The sequence below is a fragment of the Sturnira hondurensis genome, unplaced genomic scaffold, assembly GCF_014824575.4.
Source record: "Sturnira hondurensis isolate 20B ecotype Veracruz unplaced genomic scaffold, ASM1482457v3 Scaffold0001872, whole genome shotgun sequence".
NCBI lineage: Eukaryota > Metazoa > Chordata > Mammalia > Chiroptera > Phyllostomidae > Sturnira > Sturnira hondurensis.
In genome coordinates this window covers 10482612-10504520 of record NW_028074503.1, presented here as the reverse complement: position 1 = coordinate 10504520, position 21909 = coordinate 10482612, and the positions used below count along the sequence as shown (strand labels likewise).

Sequence of the window (21909 nt, the reverse complement as noted above, 5' to 3'; positions counted from 1 at the left end):
TTATGTGAATGAGAATACATCTCAGCCCTTGCTGGTGTGCCTCAGTGGATTAGGTGCCAGCCTGAAACACCAAAGGTCACCGGTTTGATTCCCAATCAGGGCACATGCCTAGGTTGCAGGCCACATCCCTAACAAGGGGATCATGAGAGGTAACCACACATTTATGTTTCTCTCCCTCTCTTTCTCCCTCCCTTCCCCTCTCTCAAATAAACAAACAAAATCTTTAAAAATAAAAAATTTTTTTAAAGAAAATACATCTCAATAACACAAGCTCTGAGAGAGAAGGGATCATCATATCTAACTCTTCAACACTGTATGCCCAGCACAGAGCTGGGCAACTAATAGGCCAGCTTCATTAAATCTGTTAAAACAGTGAATGCCAATTTACCTTAATCCAATCCAAAAACTATTAAATCTCTTAACTCAAAGATATAATCCATAGTCCTCAAATCAAAACCATGAGCCTTTCCCACACACAAAACACTTTGCTAAAGATGTAATCATCCCTGTATGTATCATATAGCTGACAAAATTCCCCTGTATTTTATCCATTCACCCAGCATTTCAACTTGTGAAAATTTATCTTACAGGGAAAACTCTTACATGTGAAACAGTATTTATGTAAGTTTAATCACTGAGGTATATTCATAACAACAAATAATTAGGAACAACCTAAATGCTCATCAATATTGGAACTGGATAAATAATGATACATCAAACAATGGAATACTAATAGAATACTAAATTATATTCTATGAGGTCAGGGATTTTTACCTACATTAGTATTAGTATATAATGATTAGTGGATATTTGGTCCTAAAACATCCACAGAGACATTTAGTTCACAACAAAAGATCCTTGAAATATAGTACTATCAAAAATGTCCATGAGCCCTGGCCGGTATAGCTCAGTGGATTGAATGCAGGCCTGCAAACCATAGGATCGTGGCTCCATTCCCAGTCAGGGCACTGGCCAGTTCCCAGCCAGGGATGTAAGAGAGGCAACCAGACATTGATATTTCTCTCCCTCTCTCCTTCCCTTCCCCTCTAAAGGTAAATACATAAAACCTTTAAAAAATGTCCATGAGCACATTTGGCCCATGCCAAATGGTCCTTGATATTTGGTGCTGCCAAAAAAGTCCATGGGTTCAAACAGCCCATGTTTACTTTTACTTCTGATTTACAAGACTAATATATTAAAATACTATCATGCTTTCTTGATCAAATAACTGTTGTGTCTGTACTGCCAACAATAACCCTGCCTACTTCTACAGCCTAGCAGGTAGTGGCACATAGGGTTAGATAGATGGGCTGGCATGAACATCTCCATGGATGCTTTGGACAGGACCAAATGTCCTGCAAGGTACGTAATGCATAGGCAACGATGGTTGAATGAATGAAAAGTTAAAAACCAAAAAAGAAAGAAGGTACTCTATGTACTAACACAGAATGATCACTGAGATAGTAACATGAAAATAACAAGGTACAAAGGAATGTATACTATATACTGTTCTTTATGTGAAAAACAAGAAAATACTTGTAACCTTGTTTATACACATATCACTGGAAAAATATATAACAGTGTTTGTAGGGCACAGTTATTTTATTCCCCTTATGTCTTTATAATTATGAATTACAATATTCTCCATTCACCACATATCCTTTGGTATTAACTACCTGGACCAAAAGAACTTGAAATAGATGCCTTTCTATTTACAATAATAATCTAGCTTTTTGTGTATATGCTCCTTGCCCATTAATCACTTAGTAACCACCTTAGTGACCAAATCAGCTATCCCAGTATAGCAGTGGTTGTGTTCAAGTAGCCCCTATTTTACTTACTAATGGCCCCAAAGTCATTCCCATACTTTTATTATAGTATAAGAATTATTGTTGTTATTCTCTTACAGTGCCTAATTTAGAAATTAAACTTTATCATAGATATGTATAAGAAAAAACACTGTATGTATAGGGTTCCGATATTATCTACAATTATAAGAACCCACTGGGAGTCTTGGAATTTATCCCCCACTGATAAAGGGAGACAACTATACTGAAACTGCCAGACACCACAGAATAACATTTATGGAGGTATAAATTAGGAAAAGGTTGTGTGAAGTCACTTCATGTGCTAATTTGAATTTTGTTCAGCCAAGGATTCACTCCCCACCCCTCCTATCATAAGAGCAATTAACATACTTCCCTTTACCATTGCTGTTGGGCATGGCCACATGACTTGTTTCAATCAATGAATACGAGCAGAGGCTAGCAATAAGTCTGCCCTCTTGGTCTTGCTTCTTGCACTTCTGACTCCAAAAGAATTACTGACATGTGGAGCAGGCCTGCAAGCCAGTAGCCTGGAGCCAAGCCCAGATGAGCCAGCCTACATCAGTCAAATCACAGCTGATCTGTAGACTTATGAGCAATAAACAAATGTCAATGTTGTATGTCAAATTTTTTAAAATTTACCTTTTTTGTGTGAAGTGCTGTAGTTATTAAACTAATGACATAATTTTATATTATGCATTTTGAAAACTGTTAGACACATATATATTATGCATAAACACTACCTCATTTGTTCCTTGCAACAACCCTGTGAAACAAGTAACACATTTTTTACCCATTTGGACAAAACAGGGTAAAAGGAATTAAATGACTTAACAAAGTGATACAGCTATAATCTGTGCTCTCCAACACAAACCCACTCGTTTCTTTATTCAATATTGAATGCATATCCACTCAGGTAAGTGAAAGTAGACCTGGGATACTGCCTTTATAGAGGTTATAGTCTAAGAGGTAAGAATGACAGTAGTCAAATCATGATTCCAAAAATGTTGATTATAAGCTGTGACAAGAGGTACAAAGGAAAGTTATTCAGGTCTTCTATCTCCAACTGGACTTGTTCCTTCTTCTATATAACCAAACATGAGTCTATAAAATTGCTTACTCCTTATCTCCCTTTGGCTGGACTATGTGAATCTGCTAAACAAAGCTTACTTGAAAACAAAGTATGGAACGAGGAGGAGAAAAGGTACAAATCAAGATTACTACAACAATTTTTTTCACATATCAAAAGATCTTGTGTCTTTAGCATAGTAAATTACTGTGAAACAACTTAAAAATGTTATCTTTAAGTTTCTTTCAACTTTAAACTAGGAAATGCTACATGAATTACTATCCTTATCCATTCTCCTCTCCTAACAAAAGGCTGATCAACAGACACTGTCTTTTTAAAGATTTTATTTATTTTTAGAGAGGGATAAGGGAGAGAAAATGAGAGGGAGAGAAACATCAATGTGTGGTTGCCTCTCGTGCACCTGGTACTGGGGACCTGGCCCACAACCCAAGCATGTGCCCTAGACTGGGAATTGAACCAGCACTCAAGCCACTGAGTCACACCAGCCAGGGTTATCCTCCTAGTCTTATAATCAAAATCATTCCCCAAAATAACTTTTAAGAAAAAGTTAGACTTTTTAAGTTGGTCTTCAGGACTGAGAAGTCAATTTTCTGCTACATAATTAAATAGCATAGCTTTTTAAAATTATGTCATAGTCTTAAAAACCTTAACGGAAAAAAATGGTCTAGGGCAGTCATTTATTAAACTGGCAAGAACCCATATAAGCCTGGCTTTCAGAATTATAATAAATCTGTAGAAAGAAGAATTTTTAAAATTACATATGCTCAAACAACAAGATACCAATAGTTATTAAAATTACAAGAACTATAAACTGAAAATTCAGGGACTAGATAATCCAAGGCAAGTTATTAGAGAATCATATAAATCTGTGTTTAATGGGAAGTGGAAGCTGATTTACATTAGCTTACTTTAGGATTTTACTTATTTATTTTTAGAGAGAACGTAAAGAAGAGAGAAAGGGAGGGGGAGAAACATCAATGTGTGGTTGCCTCTTGAGCACCCCCAACTGGGGATCTGGCCCACAACCCAGGCATGTGCCCTGGCTGGGAATCAAACCAGTGACCCCTTGGTTCACAAGCCAGCACTCAATCCACTGAGCCACACCAGAGAGGGCCACATTAGCTTATTTTAAGAGGTGCTTTCTTATAAAGATGCCCAAAAGCAAACAGATTAGATTTCCATATTTAAGAATCTGGCAAGGCATCACTTTGTTATTTCTGATTTTCACTGTAATGGAACTTACTTCTAACAATGCACAAGAGTTATTTATTTCCTTGACCATTCACAAAAGATAAGTAAGATTACAAAAGACAACACTGAAGGAGATAAATACGTTACTACTATGCCAGTCTGTACTTTCTTTTGAAAACTGACTACCTGATCAACTTTAATATTCTTAATTCGACTTTACACACTTTTCAAAATAGTACATCTGATATTGCTGATGATTGGTTTCTTACAATTTTTCTGTTTCCACTGTCACATTCCACCCTGGGTTTCCTTCCTATCCTGCCCATTCCTTCTCAGGCTACACTTTTCTTCACTTCATTTTAAAATGTATTCACCAGCACTTTGTTCTGTCTACGCTCTCTGCTACCTTTCAATTTATACACCTCTTCATATGTCTATGTTCATACTCAGTTTTAGATCCATGAATTCCAAACCTACATACACAAATCTAACCAATGAGCATATCAAATCTCACACGATATCCTTAAAATGTCAGAAATCTCTTCTCTCCAGTTCCAGTATTAATTCCTTGGTTCAGGTTCTAATCATTTCTCTCTCTGACACAGCAGTGGATGACTTCTTCACTAGCCTTACCACTAACAAGCTGGACCCCACTACTAAAGTGAAGTTTCTAAAACTGATGTGACCACGCTACTCCTCTACCAAAAATTGAATTGATATCTATGGCTTTCAGGAAAAAGTTTTGGTTTACACAGTAAGTTCCTGCCAGTATCTCTAAGCATTATCTCCACTACATTCATCCTTTGGCTTCAGACAAACCTTGTTAACCAGACGGGATACAGTCATTCTCTGTAATCCCTGCTTGCCTCTGCATATGCTATGAACCTAATCCAGGTATTACCCAACAAACTCTGAATACCAATTCTGACCTAAACTGGTACTTCAGAATTGAAAGAACTATTACTTCATCAAAGAAATCTCACCTATAGTCAAAAGCTGATTTAGATACCTACTCTCAATGCTCACATAAAATTTTATATCTACATCTCTTTCATATTAACCACATTCATATATAGGTCTTCTCCATTAGACTATTACCAGTATCTAGTGATAAAGCACTTTGTTATTCCATGTATCTGACATACAGAAAATATTCAACAATTGCTGTTTGAAGGAATGAATGGGGATTAAATGAGAATTTATATTTTGGTGGAGTTATTCTAACAAAAATGAACTTGGCTTCTTTGACTAGAATAGTAGTGGGCAAATGCTTTGCTGTCATTGAAATGGTAATGAAAACTTTAACTTTCTGCTCTGATTGGTGTGGTCCAGTGGTTTGGGAGTCCGCCTACAACCAAAGGGTTGTCGGTCTGATTGCAGGTCAGGGCATGTGAGGCAACCAATCGATATTTCTCTCACACATGGATATTTCTCTCGCTCTTTCTTTCTCCTTTACTTCACTCTAAAAATAAAATAAAATCCTTTTTTAAAAAAAGCAACTTTATGGCCTGGCTGGTGTAGCTCAGTGGATTGAGCGTGGGCCTGCGAACCGCACGATCGCAGTTCAATTCCCAGTCACGCCACATGCCTGGGTTGCAGGCCAGTTCCCAGCAGGGGACTCACAAGAAGCAACCATACATTGATATTTCTCTCCTCCTCTCCTTTCCTTCCTCTCTAAAGACAAATAAATAAAATCTTTAAAAAAAAAAGCAACTTTATTTTCTAACAGACCCATAGTGCCAGTGACCCAAAGCATTATCACCTCATCTCTCACTACCCATCAATCAAAAACTGACTTTGTAGCCAAATATAAATTTGTTTAAAGCACGGGTTTGTCCTTTGTGAAAAGAGCAAATAACATTGTAAACTTAGATTATTTAAAACAGAACTCTATTTTCCCACCACACTCTTCCGGTCAGTGAGGCCCTGTTCCACTATTTCTATCCCTTCCAAATAGAACTTCATCCTCCCCTTGCTTTCTTTAATTCCTTGTTCAGCCTGAACCCAGAGCAACTGTGTGTGTTGGAGGTTTGAGGGAGGGGGCAAAAGACAGAAAAACAAAATCTGCTTTGCATTTCATTTCATTTCATTTCATTTCATTATCTAGTCTTATCACAACCAAGCCCAATGAGTTGATCTGAGAAAGGTCCTCAAAAGTCATCTCCACTCTCTTTTTCATAATCTTAAAGTCAAGCCAAATTTCAATCTGATTTTAAATGATCCATGAGGGAAACAGACTTGAGCAAACTGCTTGGGATTTTGAGGGGAACTGGAGATTACAAAGAGTTCTATAAGGTCAATGACCAGAGGGTAACTGCAATGATTCGGTCCAGAAAAATTTACTTCCTCTCACCTGGCCCTTCATTCCTTTCTTCCACCCACTACTGGCACAAGCACAGAAAAGGCATCAATTTATGACCATGAATACGGACAGATTAAATGCTAAAAAATACACATTGTACCCTAGACATTTCAAAATATTTTCTAACAATCAGCATTTGTTGCTCCAAAGAATAAAGTAATTTCACACTGTCATTTATCTCCCTTAAACAACAAAAACATAAAGGCATAACTTCTATCATGAAACGCCACATACTCTTGGCTCACATCACCATAGAATAGAAATAAGGTAGGCAGTAGAGTTAATATTGAAGATCACAGTGAGAACAGTGGGTATCCAGAAACAGAAATAAATAACCCAAAATTCAATCCATTCTTTACAAAACTACAGAACCCCTCTCTTCAAAAAAAATAAGGGGGGATGTATTTAGAAACTTGTTTAATTCGTCTCAGCTACTTTCAAGCACACAGAACATTTTAGCTTGAGTGTATTCTTCTAAAATAAAAATTTCTAGACCTAATCGGCCAGAAAGTATATTGTAAGTATGGAATGAAGCCTGGGAACTGATATGTTTACTTAAAAAGTTGCCCAGGGGCTCTGATCAGCAGCCAGGTTTGTCAGAAGTGCCTTTTCAAGAAGGGCTCCTTCCAACCCTTCCTGACATTCCAGCAGTCTATGAGATTATCGAAGCTCTTCCTATAAAAATAAGCCAATTCAAACACCAGGACACCTCACCTAGTCAATCCCTGTGCTCTCCCTCACCCGTTGGATTACTGCCTTATTTTCAGCTCATTCCCTCTAACAGCAGTCTTCCTTTCTTATCTCCACCCTTGTAATAACCAAGAAATAAGCAAAAGAATAAAACAAAGGGAAACTATCACGTCAATACCCGGAAATCCTGTCACTTCCAACATATGAGGGAAGAAACCCCCCTCTAGATCATTCTAACATGCGCTAGATTTAAACGAAACAAAACACTTTCAAAGGAGGTCTGGGAAGCCGGGTTGGAAGGTAAGGTAAGCGCTCTTACATCTGGGAAGGAGGGACGAAGATACTAAGGGAAGAGAAGGTACAACTTTAAAGCCGGGCAGCTCTGAGCGGGGCGAGCGGGCCCGCGCCGGCACCTCCTCCGAGGGCTCTGACACTCGACACCCAGCCTTCACTCGAGTTGCTAGGGAACAAAAAGGCTCCACGTTCCCGGCCATTCCTCCCGGGCCCGGAGGAGAGGCGACGGGCCTCCGGGGCCTGAAGATGCCACGGAGAAGGGGTTGGGCACTGGCCCGGGGACGCAAAAACGAAGTGGAGCAGGAGACCTGGAGCTCGGGCTGATGGACCCGGCGCCTGGAGAGGGCCCGGAGCTCCGAGGGAGGGCGAGCCGGGCTCTCACGCATCGGAATTGGGCCCTCCGCGCGGAGCGGCGCTCGGGTAGGCCACGGCGAGCTCCGCTGATGTCAGGGCGCCGCCGAGGGTCCGGGGCCGGATGCTTGGCCTAAAAGACCACCCGGCACCGCACAGAAGAGGGGGCGCCTACTCACACGTGCTGACAGGCAGCGGTCCGCACCGGCGTTTTGAGCACCTCCTGACAAACGGGGCAGTAGAAATCATCTTCGGTGTAAGAAGTGGCCGCGGAGAGGTCCTCGGCCATGGCGAGAGTGGTTGAATCAAGGCGTCAGTAGCGGCCGAGGTGGCAGAGGCGGCGGCCCGGCCCGACTCCCTGCGTGAACCCTGAGGAGGAGGGGACGTGAGAAGAGGTGGCTCGCGCCAGGAAGGGGGCGGGGCTGGTGGGGGAGGGGAGGGGCGGGGCGGGGCCTAACGCAGAGATACTACTGCCGCGGGCGAGCTCCAGGCCGCTGCTCCCGCCCACGCGGGACCCGGAAGCGGTGTCTGGCCGGAGGCTGTGATGGAAAAAAACCAGCGATTGGTTTCTCTTTCACTTCTACCCGGAGCCGGCGGAACTAGAAGCCGCACCCCTCTTTTGGGAGGGGCGTTCCCGGCCAGTCCGGTACTTGTACTCTGGCACGCGGCCTCGGCTCCACCCCTAGCCTCTACTTCCCTGCCGGCCTCCTTCCCCCGCGCTTTTAGGCTCCTTTTTCCTCGCCCCCAATGTCTATCCCGCAGGGCGGGTCTCCCCGCTGCAACCCACTCTTTCCCGCTGCTCCGCGCCCCGCCCCTCCTCTCTCGTAGACACTCACTTGGGAGCTCCGCAGTGGCGTGGGTGATGGAGCTCTCTCCCCACACGTGGTGAAAGAAGTGGCCCTGCGCCGGCCTCCGGCTCGTCCCGCTGCTGCTCCCTTCCTTGCCGAGGCCGGGAGTGGCCGGCAATATGCGCTGTGCTCATCGACCCGAAACGGTGCCGGGCCCGATGTTCAGGGTGCACCGGAATCCCACCGCCCAGCAGCTCTCTGGTGGCATTGCGCTGCCTGTGGACTGCCCGGCAAGTCACCGAACCCGGCGGGACCGCGAGTGCTGGCAGGGGAATGGGAAGAGGGCAGGCTCCGTAGCAACAGTGCGTGGCGCCTTCAGGTTGTGACGTAAACAGCTGGGTGCCCACCTGTATCGCCCCCACCCCACCTCCCTACAGCGAGGACCTCATTTCTCTCACAACTATCGATTATATTGGGTTTCTCAGGAATTTTTAATCGGAAAATGCCACCCCTAGTGTTAAAGATTTGAGAGATTTGGCCCTTACTACTTGTCTTTGTCATAATGTTCTGATGGTGTCAAGTTGTATTATGAAGCAATAATATCCGTTTGGGGATCTTAATCCCGGGCGGGGGTGGAGGGGCGGCGGGCGGAAATCTCCCTTGAGGTTTCCTTTTCGCCCTTAATGTGACTGATCACTGTTGCAGATGCAGTTTTATACCCACACCTTTGTTTTGTTTCGATTTTTGATAGCTTTGAAGAAAAAAGTAGAAGCATGGATCAAGACATTTCACCAACGTTATTCACTAAATATTATTTTTCATTTTCTTATTTTTGATTTTAGAATGAGGGTAAAGGAGGGAGGAAGAGAAAATGTAGATGTGAGAGAGAATGATTGGTTGCCTTCCCCCACAGTGAATCTGGCCTGTGCCCTGTACCAGAATCAAACTGGCGACCGTTTGGTTTGCTAGAGGACACCCAACCGAGCCACAGCAGCCAAGGCTGCTTTTATTTTTTAATGAGCCCTTAATTTGTTGATATATCCCCATAATTGATAAATCTCCAAAATGGAATCACAATCACAGCCATGAAAAGAGTAAGGAGAATCTGGAACATCATAAAGCATCTTCAGTTAACTTCGGGAGGTGGGGGTAAGGAGAGGTTTCATTAACATGCTGTGTTAACACTCTCCACCATGGTCTAATTAAATCATGAATAGAAGCCATTGAAGGGAGTAGTTAATTCAATTCTGTTACTTATTGTCTAACTTTGTCCTTGACACTATGGTATATGCTTTGCAGATCTTATGAACTTTGCTCCAAGCTAGTTTACAGTCTTGAATGTCTATGAAAATAAAGAGACAAAAATATGGTATTTGCAAAAGCATTAAATTTTTCATTAACAGTTCTGTACTGGTAGGAAGCAGAATGACTGGCTTTGTGTGGCTTAAAGAAAACTTAATGGAGATGGGTCTTAATATGCATCTTAAAATTCCTGTAATAATGTTCACTGAATTCCCTGTAACAAACTGCATATTGTATTTTTGTCCCTCCTCCTCCCTACCAAAAACAGTGGGATTGAAGAAGGATAGTTAATTTTAGCTTCAGATTTCCTGAGAGGAGGAAAAGCACCAGATAGGAAGGACAGCTAATAGCAGTCCAGGTGCTTTTCAAATTCACGTATAGAATGGTTCTTGGAGTCCAAATTTCACTGTATTGATAATATACTTCCAATCATTTCACTCATTTAGGACGTATAGTTTCTACCTGATAAGAGTGTTTCCCTTTACTCCTGGGAAATCCTTAGCCAGAATATTCCTTTTGTAGCTTTATTTGCTTTATTCCTTTTGTGTAATGGCCGCCTTACTAATGCCCTAATTGAAACATGTTTGTGTTGCTTTCTCATGTATTCTAAGAAGTCATTTGGCATACTTGTAAGCATAAGTGATACAGGGTGCAGCTGGGGGGGGCAGGGAGCAAAAAAAAATTTGGAATGGTGTCCAGAACTCAAAGTATATAGGAATATTGGAGTAAATATTATTAAGATGTCCTCACCACCCCCCCACCACCCCCACCCCTGCCCCAGGTGTCAGTTGGTGGAAGGGACAAATGGAGCAGGGCCATTGAGAGCTGTTTTGCATAGCAACAGCTTTGCAGCTAACCTTTGGGATAGTCATTTAACATATCTGTAACCTTTAACTGGTTTCGTAGATATGTTAAATAGCTGTGGCCAAGTTTTGGGCCAGGGAGAAGTGAGTAGCTTGTGCCTAGGATGGAACTGAGGGCTGATCCTCAGAAACAGTACCTGCTTGAGAACCATGTGGCTTTAGCAGAGTGAGGACCCCCTCTTGGTCAGGTGAAGGGGAGCGCCACGCTGTTTTGGAAAGATGTAGACCCCTGGAGCCATTAGGAGGGAGAGCCACATGATTTCAACAGAGTTAAGATCCCCTCTTGGCCAGGTAAAAGGGAAGACCCACCCAGCTTTGCCAGAATGGAGATCCCTGCGGCCAGGTGAAGAAGAAAGATGCAGTTTTGGTGGAGTGCAGACTCCTGCAGCTTTGGTAGAAGAGGCCCACGCGGCTTTGGGGTGCTCCCTTTGGCCAAGTGGCCTGGAAAGCAGGAGAGACTTTCACTGGAACTTGGTACAAAGAACTCTTGCCAGTGGAAGGTGCCGCATGACTTCGGATTAATTGGAGATCCTGCCTGGACAGGCGACACAGCCCACAGTGCCAGCGACCTGAAAAACGGACGTGTGCTCTTTTTCTGATTTACGGTATCCGGAGTTGGGACAGTGGGAGAAGGAAGTGCTGTGTGTATGTGTGTGAGTGTGTGTGTTTGTGTAGGTATATACCCTTAAAGACTTTAATATTTTAATGAAGGCATTAGGCCTAAATAGCATTAAATAAACATTTTGTTTCCTTTTCACAAATCTCTGGCATTGAGAGATGTCTTTCCAAGTGGCAGCGGACAGAAGAGCCCAGTAGATATTAGTAAACCGTCCTCGGGAGGGGCCCCTGTTTTCTGTAGCAGTTTTTTGGTGTCCTTCGGTGGGTCAAGTATTGCCCCCCCTTGGACCCTTTATTCGGTAACATAACCATCAAAAATGTGGATATCAGGAAAATTTGGTTACCTTCTAAGAGGTACGCTTAGAAAAATAAACTATAATTGCCAGACAACACACTCTTCTGTCTTGGCAGTTTTTCATTCATATGAAAACCTACTTGACATTTTTATGGCAGTATCATAGATGTACTCAAAATGCATTCAGCCTTGTAAGTAAAATGTCCTCAGCCTCTGAATAGCAGGAGAAAACCCCTAAGGTTAGACCAATATGATCAACTTAGTTGCAACAATTTAAATAGTTCCTTAAAGGTTAGATTAAACACTGAATCAGTTAATAATCCATCTCTCTCAGTCTGCTTCCATCCAAACGACATTTTGGGGGATAGGAGGGAGGACTAGGAGTAGCTAACATAAACTTGAGACACTACTGGGGAATCTGGGTCCTGAGACCTCCACGGTCTCCTTTGAATTCTTGCTAGACTTTTCTGTAGTGGGGCTAGTTTTGGTTGTGACCTGAGGTACAATGAAACTTGGCTGTCCTACAGGTATCTACTAGTGAAGATGGCTCTGGCCCATCTCAGCTGACAAGGCTTTATGGTATCCCTGGTTGATTTAGCCTCACCAACACTGGAACCCTCTGAATGCTGATGGCAATCATCCTCTAGTTCTTTGACCCTTAACCTGGCAAGTGCCTTAGTAGGGCCTTATACTCTCAACACAACACTGTCCGTGGCATCCTTTCCAATCCTTGCCTCTGCCACTCTGGGAGGGAAACTTACTCTGCCCAAACATTCTATGTCCCTTTATTTCCTTGAATTGTTGACCCTTCTGTTGGTTCTGAACAGCCTGTAAGGCCAATGAAACTTGCTTCCAGCTCCCTATCCCTCAGCACTGCCCTCAACCTAGCTAACAGACCTTCCTGCCACTCTGGTCTCTTTTTCAACCTCATTCATTCCAAGTGAAAAGAATGGACTAAATCCTTCCCACTTACTCATCATTGGAACATGCACTATCTAATCAAAACCACTAAGCCTAAGGCAGGTAGCATTCTAAAGGGATAAATAACTGGATTTAGAAAGTTAGTTTCTTCCTTGACAAAGCCTGGCTGTGTCTCACTACAGAGCATGCAAAGCCTGTTTTTCTGGTAAAAGTGGTTGCCTTTGAAGAAGTGAACTGGGGAGCTGAGGAATGGAACAGGAGGGAGACTCTTGTTTCACTGGTTACCATTTACCATTTGGTATCTCTTCAAACTGGTACCATGTGCAGTGTCGACATTCAGCTGGTTTGCACAAGTACCGCACTGCTAGCCCTTTCTCAGCCTTGTCTTTTCTGATTGGCCAGTAGCCTGTCCTGAATGGCCAGTTATTAATTTGATTCCAGTTGTTAAATATTTTAAACATTATGACCATGTACATAAACAAACCTATGCACTGAAGACCAATCATTTAATTATTCAAGCCTGTGTTAGAAATGTTATTCTTTTTTAAAAAATGAGCAACATTCTTTTCATTTCTGTTGAATTAATCCTAATTTCTTCTTTTCCCCCACACAACACAAAACAGAGGGATGCCTCAAGCCAAGTAGTAAGGAAGTCAAGTGAATAAGAATGTGAAAGGGAAACTATAACAGGTACCATGTTCCTATCACCAAGCATTCATAGACCCCTCTTCCACCCCCCACTCTAACAAATCATGATCATTGTTCAGGTATCTTCTCTCTTCCCAGCTATGTGCCTTAGGAGGCTACATTGATTGCCAGCTCAAGGGGTGAAACCATAATTGAGTTGAACCAATCTGGATGGGCCATTTCCATTTCTTTTCTTTTTTCCCCCAAGATTTTATTTATCTTTAGAGAGGAAGGGAAGGAGAGAAATATCAATGTATGGTTGCCTCTTGTGAGTCCCCTGCTGGGAACTGGCCTGCAACCCAGTCATGTGCCCTGACTGGGAATCGAACTCTGATTGTGTGGTTCGCAGGCCCGCAATCAATTCACTGAGCTACACCAGCCAGGCCCATTTCCATTTCTTGCCAGTGATTTAGGCATGGCCATGTATTAATAACTCAATCATAACTGAGTTTGTGAGGGGAATCCTCAGGGGCTTCAGCAAGTGCTTTGCTGAAGGCAAAACCAGGCAAATAGGAATAAACAATTCCATGCTATGTCCGGATGTTTTCCTATCTGTGCTGCCTGAAACTGCAACCATCATGAAACCATGCACATAGTATGTCAATGTACTGAAGATGCAGAGCTGAAAGATGGAAAGAATGTCCGTCCTTGAGGCTGTTGAGCCATTTAGTTAGGCCCTTCTAGTTTAAGCAATTCTCAGTTGGCTCTTCTGTCCTTTGTACCTCAGAGGGTCTAAGCTGGACGCTTGCTTCTTGACTCTCAGATCCATTTCCCCAATAGTCGCCTGTTCTACTGTACCGCCGGAGCTCACCCCTACAAATTGTTTCCCATTTTTCCTTGCTAACTGACTTTTTGCTATATTCAGTGAATGGGAGGCCCTGATGAGAGAGACTGGAAGGAAGAAATCAAGGTATTGCTCCCTCTCTGATATTGTGATTTATAGTAAGAAATATATATTGAATCTTTGTCCTCATTTCTGGCACAGAGCGCCTAAAATCTTTGGAATTTCTTAAGTGATAAAAGTGGTAAGGGTGCCTTTTGTTATGTTAATGAGGTGAATTCTGGAAAGCCCCTGGGTTGTCTGAGGATGGGCACTGATCACCAGGAGAAACAACCACGTGATTAAAGGGTTGGAATTTTAAGTCCCACACTCAGACCTCTGGAGAAGAGAGGAGCTGGAGATTAAGTTCAGTTAAAATGGCCAATGATGTCATCCATGAAGCCTCCACAAAAACTGAAAAGCACAGGCTTCATAGAGCTTCCAGGTTGGAGATTGAAGAGATACTAGGCTACTCAGAGCAGGGAAGATCTGCACCCTTGTCCCCATACCTTGCCCTGCTCATCTCTTTATCTTGCTATTCCTGAGTAATACCCTTTAATAGTAAACTGGTAATCTGCTGGTAGTTTTCTACTGGTGACCAGTGAGTAAACTGGTTTCCTGAGTTTTTTTGTAAGCCACCTAGCAAATAAATCAAACCTGAGGAGGGGGTAGTGGGAACTTCGGATCTATAGCTAATCAGTCAGAAGCTCAGGTGACAACCTGAACTTCCGATTAGCATCTGTAGGGAGTGGGGGGCAGTTTTGCAGGGCTGCACCCTAAACTTGTGGGATCTGACACTGTCTCCAGGTAGACAGTCTTGGAACTGAGTTGAATTATAGGATACCTAGCTGGTATTGGAGAATTGCGTGGTGTGTGGGATGCACCTCTCCACCCACACAGTGGAATTGAGTGACCGAATTTTACTTTCTCTCTGCTTTTGTCAGTGACTTCATTTCTTTCATGGTTTCAGCTTCTGGGAGTCCGCCCTTTCCTCTGATCCCAGGTCCTCTGGGCTGTCCCTGTCTTTTCTCAGTTGCTTCTGTGTTTGCCCTTGGTCTTTCAGCAATTCCAACATCTTTGTAATTAGTTTTTTACATTAAATGTCCTCTTTTGAATTACTTACTGTGAGTTCTACTTTTCTAATTGGACCCTGACCCATTTTCCTAACTGAATCAACACTTTAGGAGAGGGGAAGGCAATAGAGAAACACTTTGAAAGTATTTCTTTTTCCAAAAGAGAAGGAACTGAGTTACTTTCCATTACAGGTTTGAATTTCCTCCTCACAACTCAGCATATTAGCACAAATGGAAACCTAAAGGGGAAATTAAGTACAGAAAGTAAAGGAATTTATCCTTTTTTAGTGTGCCTCAGTTTGGGACAGTTAAAATTCGACTTTATGTCATTATGAATATATATTTCATGCCACTGACATTTAATTTCATGTCAACCGTATTTTTATGTACTATTATAGAGCTGTCATTTTAAATAATATTCCTATTAGTGACCTAGTGGCCCTATATATCCTGTGCCATCTAGCGTCTATGTTACAATTGATTAGAATAGAAATGTATGTAGTACAAATTTATCCCAGTCACAGTCTCCCAAGAATGTAGAATTCAGATCCCTACATTCTAGCCAATCTCCATTAAATGCCTCAGCTTGGAAGTTGTGTTAACACAGGCCATGGGGCAGCTGTTTTCTCCCTTGGCCAAGCAGAGAAAGTCAGTCAATAGAGAACAAGCTAACAATGAAACAGACATTGTGACTGCAGCTAAAGTTGTTTCACTGAGTAAGGTATGTGGCCGTCGGAGCAGGCAGAGCCATAGACTGACCGGAAATGGCAACAGATTTCAGCAAATCAGCTTATGTTCCAACTTTTCTTTGATTTTTTTATTAATCTTTAAGAGAAAGAAATTTGAAGATAAAATATCCCTTGCCTCTACCCCTCACCCCTCTTTTTCTCTCCATCTGTCTCCCTTCCTCTTTCCTTGTTATTTTTTTTCCTTTTTTCTTTTACACGTTTATTGATATCTTCTGGTCATTGTTCTATCCTGGGCTCATAGCCAGGATAAAGGCAACTATAACAAGATTAGTCTAGTATGAGAATGGAGGCAAAAGCGTAACACCCGTTTTTAAAAGCAAACAAAGCTTAATTTTTAGGGAAATAGAACCTTCCAGTACATATAGAGCCCTCTTTCTATACATAAAGTTCAGTTGGAGATTAAGTTCAGTTAAAAGCCATTCCCCCTTCCATATATACACATTAACTACTTCCTCAGAAGGAGACAATCCAATTCCCTACCAGTTGTGCTTCCAGAAGCAATGTCATGAGGCCACTATTTTTCCAATCCAATGTCTCTTACTTTTTCTATTAATTCTATTAATTGAGTTTTCATCTGGTCCACTTTTAACATTTCATGATCCTGCAGCCTTAGACTAAACTACAAATGTGAGTCCTATCAACAACCGCCTCTATGTACCACAATGCAGAGCAAATTACAACTACGATGAAAACTTCCATAGAACGTGGAGAAAGGAGAAGAAACCGTAGGATATGTATCATCTGCTGCTGGACAGAGTTAATGAAGTAAAGCAGAGAACCACTGAGTCTCATGGGCATCATCTCTTTGACCTGGTAGTGATGAGAATTCTATTGTCAACCAATATCAGCAAGCTCTCTGATACTGCTTGCTGGGATCATTTCTATTGCCAGGGAAACACGTAAAAGGACATTAGAGCATCTGACCCTGTGTGGGGAGAGAGAAGTGGTGTATCTCATTTGAAACTCACTTTTCATTGAAGTTACTGTGGTTCAAAAATGGCCTGAGGCTTTCTAAGGAATTAAGACATTCTGACCCATAGATTTTAATAAATTATAGACCTGTTATACAGGGTTTTTACTGGGCCTACAAGTCTAATAAATTCCAGTAGTCACCTGTCTATCAGTTTCATTGTAGGAGAACTTCCCAGAAGTAAATAGAGCAGGGCTGTTAAATTGAAAATCCAAATCAGGGCTACACTTAATAGATTTTGTTTGTCAGCCAAAACTGTGGGGGCAACACATACCCAGTTTACTCTGTTTGACAAACTTTGTCTCAGGACAAGGTGGAAGAAAGTTGGCTGGATTGGCAGAGAGCTCTTCTCTGTCTTCTAACATATCGCTGACCCCCAAACTGAATTCCAGTTCAGTGCGTATTGCAATGGCAGTGCCATTCTGTTTCTCAGGAAGGGAGCCAGCAACACTCCAGCAACCACACAGTGTTGTGGTTCAGGGAGTCAAGGTACTGCAAATCCCCCATTAATTCACATTTTGAATTATTCCTCCAGGATCTCACATTTTCTGTCAGCATTTCCATTTTATACACAGAAGGGGAAGTGAATCAGAGAAGGAGACTTCTGCCCCTCAGGCCAGCAAACGATTACTTACTTGATTTGGACCCCCAACATTCTCAATTCCCAACTCGTCTTTCTCTCTACCCATGCCCAGGAAGATCTCGATGGGAGCATGCACATTTTTTGTTGGCACTCAAGAAAATTCAACATTTGACTTACAAGTCTGGGTCAAATCAGGAAAGAAATTTGAACATACGCAGTAATTTGAAACTGAGAAAAGTTCATGTAAATAATGTTAACTAATACACTGGTATAAGAAATAGAGGAATCTAAAGAATAGAGGGATGAGTGCTCTCTTTCTCTACTAAAACTGGAACACTGTCTAGAACACCAGTATGGCAGCTATGCAAGGATGACATGCAAATTCATGAAGTGTCCCCCCCCTTTTTTTTAGGAATATAGGGTTGAAATAAAGTATCCAAAGAATGGCTCTACCACTACCACCACCACTAGGGCTAAGATCCTGACCTTGCCGGAGTGGTCCTAGCTGTGGCTCACTGGATGGCAGAGAAGTCCCTGTGGTGCCATGCTGTCAAAACTGGCTGAAAAACTATTTGTTCACAAAGAAGTATCTCATGGAAGGTATTCTGCTACAGTACCACCCAGAGAAATATTGGAGGAAGCCTCTGTATGCAGGGGGCTGTTGGCCACAGGGCACTGCAGAAGCTCTGGCTGGCCCTGTGAGCTACGGGAAACAAAACCCTTTTCCTCCAGCAATTTCTCTCTAGCGCCTTCTATTGGCAAATCTTACCATTGTGCCACCTGGCAAAAGAAAAATATTTAAAGGACCCATTTCATTTTCACAAAGGGGGCAAAAAGGAGTAAGTTTAGACTTGAGAATGAATAGATGAAGACTGACATACTGATACTGACCCATTGTTGACATTGTGCTCCTAAGTCCTCTAAAGCCTCTATGACTATATGCCTTGAGCCTTATATCTACATACAAAATCTTAAGTTCTTACCCCACACGCAATGCAGGAATCTTCACTTTTTTAAAAAATATTTTATTTATTTATTTTCAGAGAGAGGGGAAGGGAAGGAGAGAGGGAGAGAAATATCAACGTGTGGTTGCCTCTCATGTGTCCCCCACTGGGAACTGGGCTGCAACCCAGGCATGTTCCTTGATTGGGAATCAAACCTTGATCCTTTGCTTCGCAGGCCCACGCTCAATCCACTGAGCTACACCAGCCAGGGCAGGAATCTTCATTTTCATGCATCCCCAACCCAGCCACAGCTCAGCTACTTCTCCATTTTGTCTTATGATCTAAAGTAATGATCCCATTTCTGGTATTGATTTTTATATCACTTAAGACTCTTAGGTATAAATTACAGAGCCAAACTTGAACTAGATAAGGAGGTAATAAATTTTAAGGATTCAGAGATACAGCATGGAACCCACATCAGTTGTTAAATTTGGAGGGCGTTGCAAGTGATAGAAATAAATAGGTTTCTCCGGCTCACCCTATTCCAGTGGTAAAGCCTCTGAGAAAATGCATGTTTGAAACCAGAGGCTCAAAATATGTCAGGATTTAGTTTCTCACTTTCTCTTTACTCTGTTTTGCTTGGGTTGACGTTGGTCTCAGGCAAACTCTTCTCTCCTGGTAGTCCCCAAATGCTGAGTTGAGATCAAGATATTCAGTGTGAAAACAGCACCAACACTAAGAACTGCCTTCTCTTCCTAGGAGTTTCTTCGAAACCCCTTTAATTAAGTGATACTAGCCCAGATTGGTGACTGAAGTAATTATAAGAATGTATAACCACTGCATCTTGGGGGGGAAAAGCAGCAAACACAGCTGTGTGCCTTAAACTTCAACAGAAGTCTTGAGACCAGAGGACAGGAAAAATAGCAACAGGGAGGAGAGTTGTTCAGTCTCTATATTTAAATAATCTATTTTTGAAACCTTAAGGGTTTGCCAGTGAGATAATACTTCTTTCCTAAATTTCACCAACAATTGTAAGTTTCCACACTAAGTGGCATAGGAATATATACACACTGTGGTATTCGGTTTATGCGCATACCAATTTTGTTTGTGTTTATTGTGGTAAAAAATATATAACGTAAAAGTTACCATTTTAACTTTTTAAGAGTGAACCACAGTTGCGTTAACTATGATCCTTGTTATGCAACATATCTCTAGAACTCTGTCATCTTGCAGAACTGAAACTCTGTATCTATGGAAAAACTAACTCTCCTTTTCCCCCTCCCACTGGCCCCTGGCAACCACCGTTCTATTTTCTGTTTCTAAGAGTTTGACTACTTTATTTTTTTATATAAAGTTATTGTTTTTCTTTTTAAGGTAATTTTAAAATCAGAATGCCTCAAGGGTGAAACTTCTGTACAACAAACCCTTGAAATACTGTCAAAAGACAGTACGGTTCTGTATATGATTTGACCTTCTTACAGACATTATTATGAATATGTCAAAAGGACAAAGTGCTATATACTTAGAAGTTATCAAATAGAATGGAAATAAGAACTAAACATTTTCTTCATTTTATCTGTTTACTGGGGTTAAGTTTATTTGGCTACCTAGGTTAACTATGTAGCAAATTACTACACTGTATAATCTAGAGCAAATTAAACTCAGCAACTATTATATATAGAAAGTGCAGTTGTGCTTCAGAATTAGCACCATACTTCTAATATTATTGAATGAAGGCAAATTAATGCTGCTTTTCCTCTAACTGGACCGAATCTTTGCTTTAGAACTCTAAGGAAAGAAGTTGTTTAGTAATTTGGTTCACTTGGCAGGTATATCTCTAAAGAGAAAAGATGCATCTCCAGCTTGAAGACCTTATGCATTGAGAACATCTTGTCAATGCTTCCCAAACTACAATTTATTCACTAATTTATTCATCAGGTATTTATTGAGTGCCTATAGGTGCATAGCACTGTGTGCTAAGTTCTGGGGAAACAATAATGATCAAATTCAGAAATAGTGCTGCTCTCTTTAATTTTGTTCTCCATATAGACTTTGCTAGTGAGAAAAGAATATGCAGTCCTGGCTGGTGTAGCTCAGTGGATTGAGCACGGGCCTGCGAACCACATGATTATGGTTCGATTCCCAGTCAGGGCACATGCCTGGGTTGCAGGCCAGTTCCCAGCAGGGGACTCAAGAGAGGCAACCATACATTGATATTTTTATCCTTCTCTCCTTCCCTTTCCCTTTAAAGATAAATAAATAAAATCTTTTTAAAAAAACTTTAAAAAAATTAAAAAAGAATATGCAGAAGATCTAACATGAGTAGTCTGATCCATTTGTCAGCCATTCATTTTTCTATTCAACTAACATGTTATTCTGGAGTGAATGTTTGTGTCTCTCCAAGGTTCCTATGTTGAAACCCCAATCCCCAATAGGAGGGTATCTGGAGATAGGCCTGTGTTACCTGTGTAAGCAACCACTTCTCCAGCCTGTTATGATGAGAAGCACATGGTGACATATAAATGCCATGAGATCAAAGTAATCTGTAATTCCGAGCTGGACAACAGCTGCCTGGAGTATACCCAGGATCCACAGTATACCTTAGTTGAGTGCTGGGATTGGAGGTTTTGATAACCACAGCATGACCTGATCTGTCTTGACCAGTTGCTCCTTGGATTCACCTTTACTGAGCCTCTTATATGGTTGTTTTGTGGGCCATGATTAGCCTTAATCAAGACCCACATGGGGCTTTCTCTGAAATTTGTAGGATTAAAATACCAGGTTATTTTCTAGTGATAAGGTAAAAATAGGCATTTCTTAGCCTGACGGAGCTCAGATATAGGTGGCCCTCTTTAATGTCTTGTTTACTTCAATAAATATAGTCTAGATAACAACAGTAAGCCTTCCCAACTCATCCTGGTTCCCTCTCGGAATGTCACTCATCATAGGTCATGTCAATAATACTTATGTTCTGGTTTGTATCTCTTGTGAAAAATCTAAAAAGCTTTCATATGTTTGAGTGTATTCTGAACTGTGGTACAAATGACAGCTACAGCCACCTAAAAGTTAGTATGTATCAATATTTAGCAGAGAGTAAGAGTTCATCTACATTTTACCTAAATCTCAATGAAGTTCCAAGGGATTTCCTTGGAAGCAGAACCATGGTGATCAGTATTACTTTGGCCTAAATCAGGGTTACTAAACTTCAACACTGTTGACATGTGGGCCATGCCAGTTCTCTGTTGTGAGGGGGCTGTCGTGTACAACATAGAATGTTGAGCAGCATCCTTGACCTCTACCCACATCCCTAGCCAACAGCAATCCCAGTTAAGACTACAAAAAACATCTCTAGACACTGCCAAATGTTCCCTGAGAGGCTTACATGAAGGCATATTTTGGTGATAAATATTGTTGAATGATGACAATTTTGAAAGCTTATTTGGTCTGTGTAAAAAATTATCAAGATGAATATTTAAGAATAGACACAATAGA

General features: G+C 41.7%; 1 protein-coding gene across 3 annotated transcripts in view; it reads right to left on the bottom strand.

The window, feature by feature from the left end:
• The window catches only part of RNF138 (ring finger protein 138), a 31269-nt gene extending 22284 nt beyond the window's left edge, over window positions 1-8985 (bottom strand). Inside the window, exons 1-2 of one of the 3 annotated variants that reach the window (XM_037032564.1) lie at window positions 8641-8985; window positions 7984-8173 (exon numbers count right to left, since the gene is read on the bottom strand). In XM_037032564.1, coding sequence (XP_036888459.1) covers window positions 7984-8093 — 110 coding nt within the window. In that variant the 5' untranslated portion in view covers window positions 8094-8173; window positions 8641-8985. Of the gene's footprint in view, window positions 1-7983; window positions 8237-8640 lie in introns of those variants that run through there. The other 2 variants (XM_037032572.1, XM_037032555.1) reach the window with 2 other exon arrangements.
• Between the last annotated feature and the right edge of the window lie 12924 nt (window positions 8986-21909).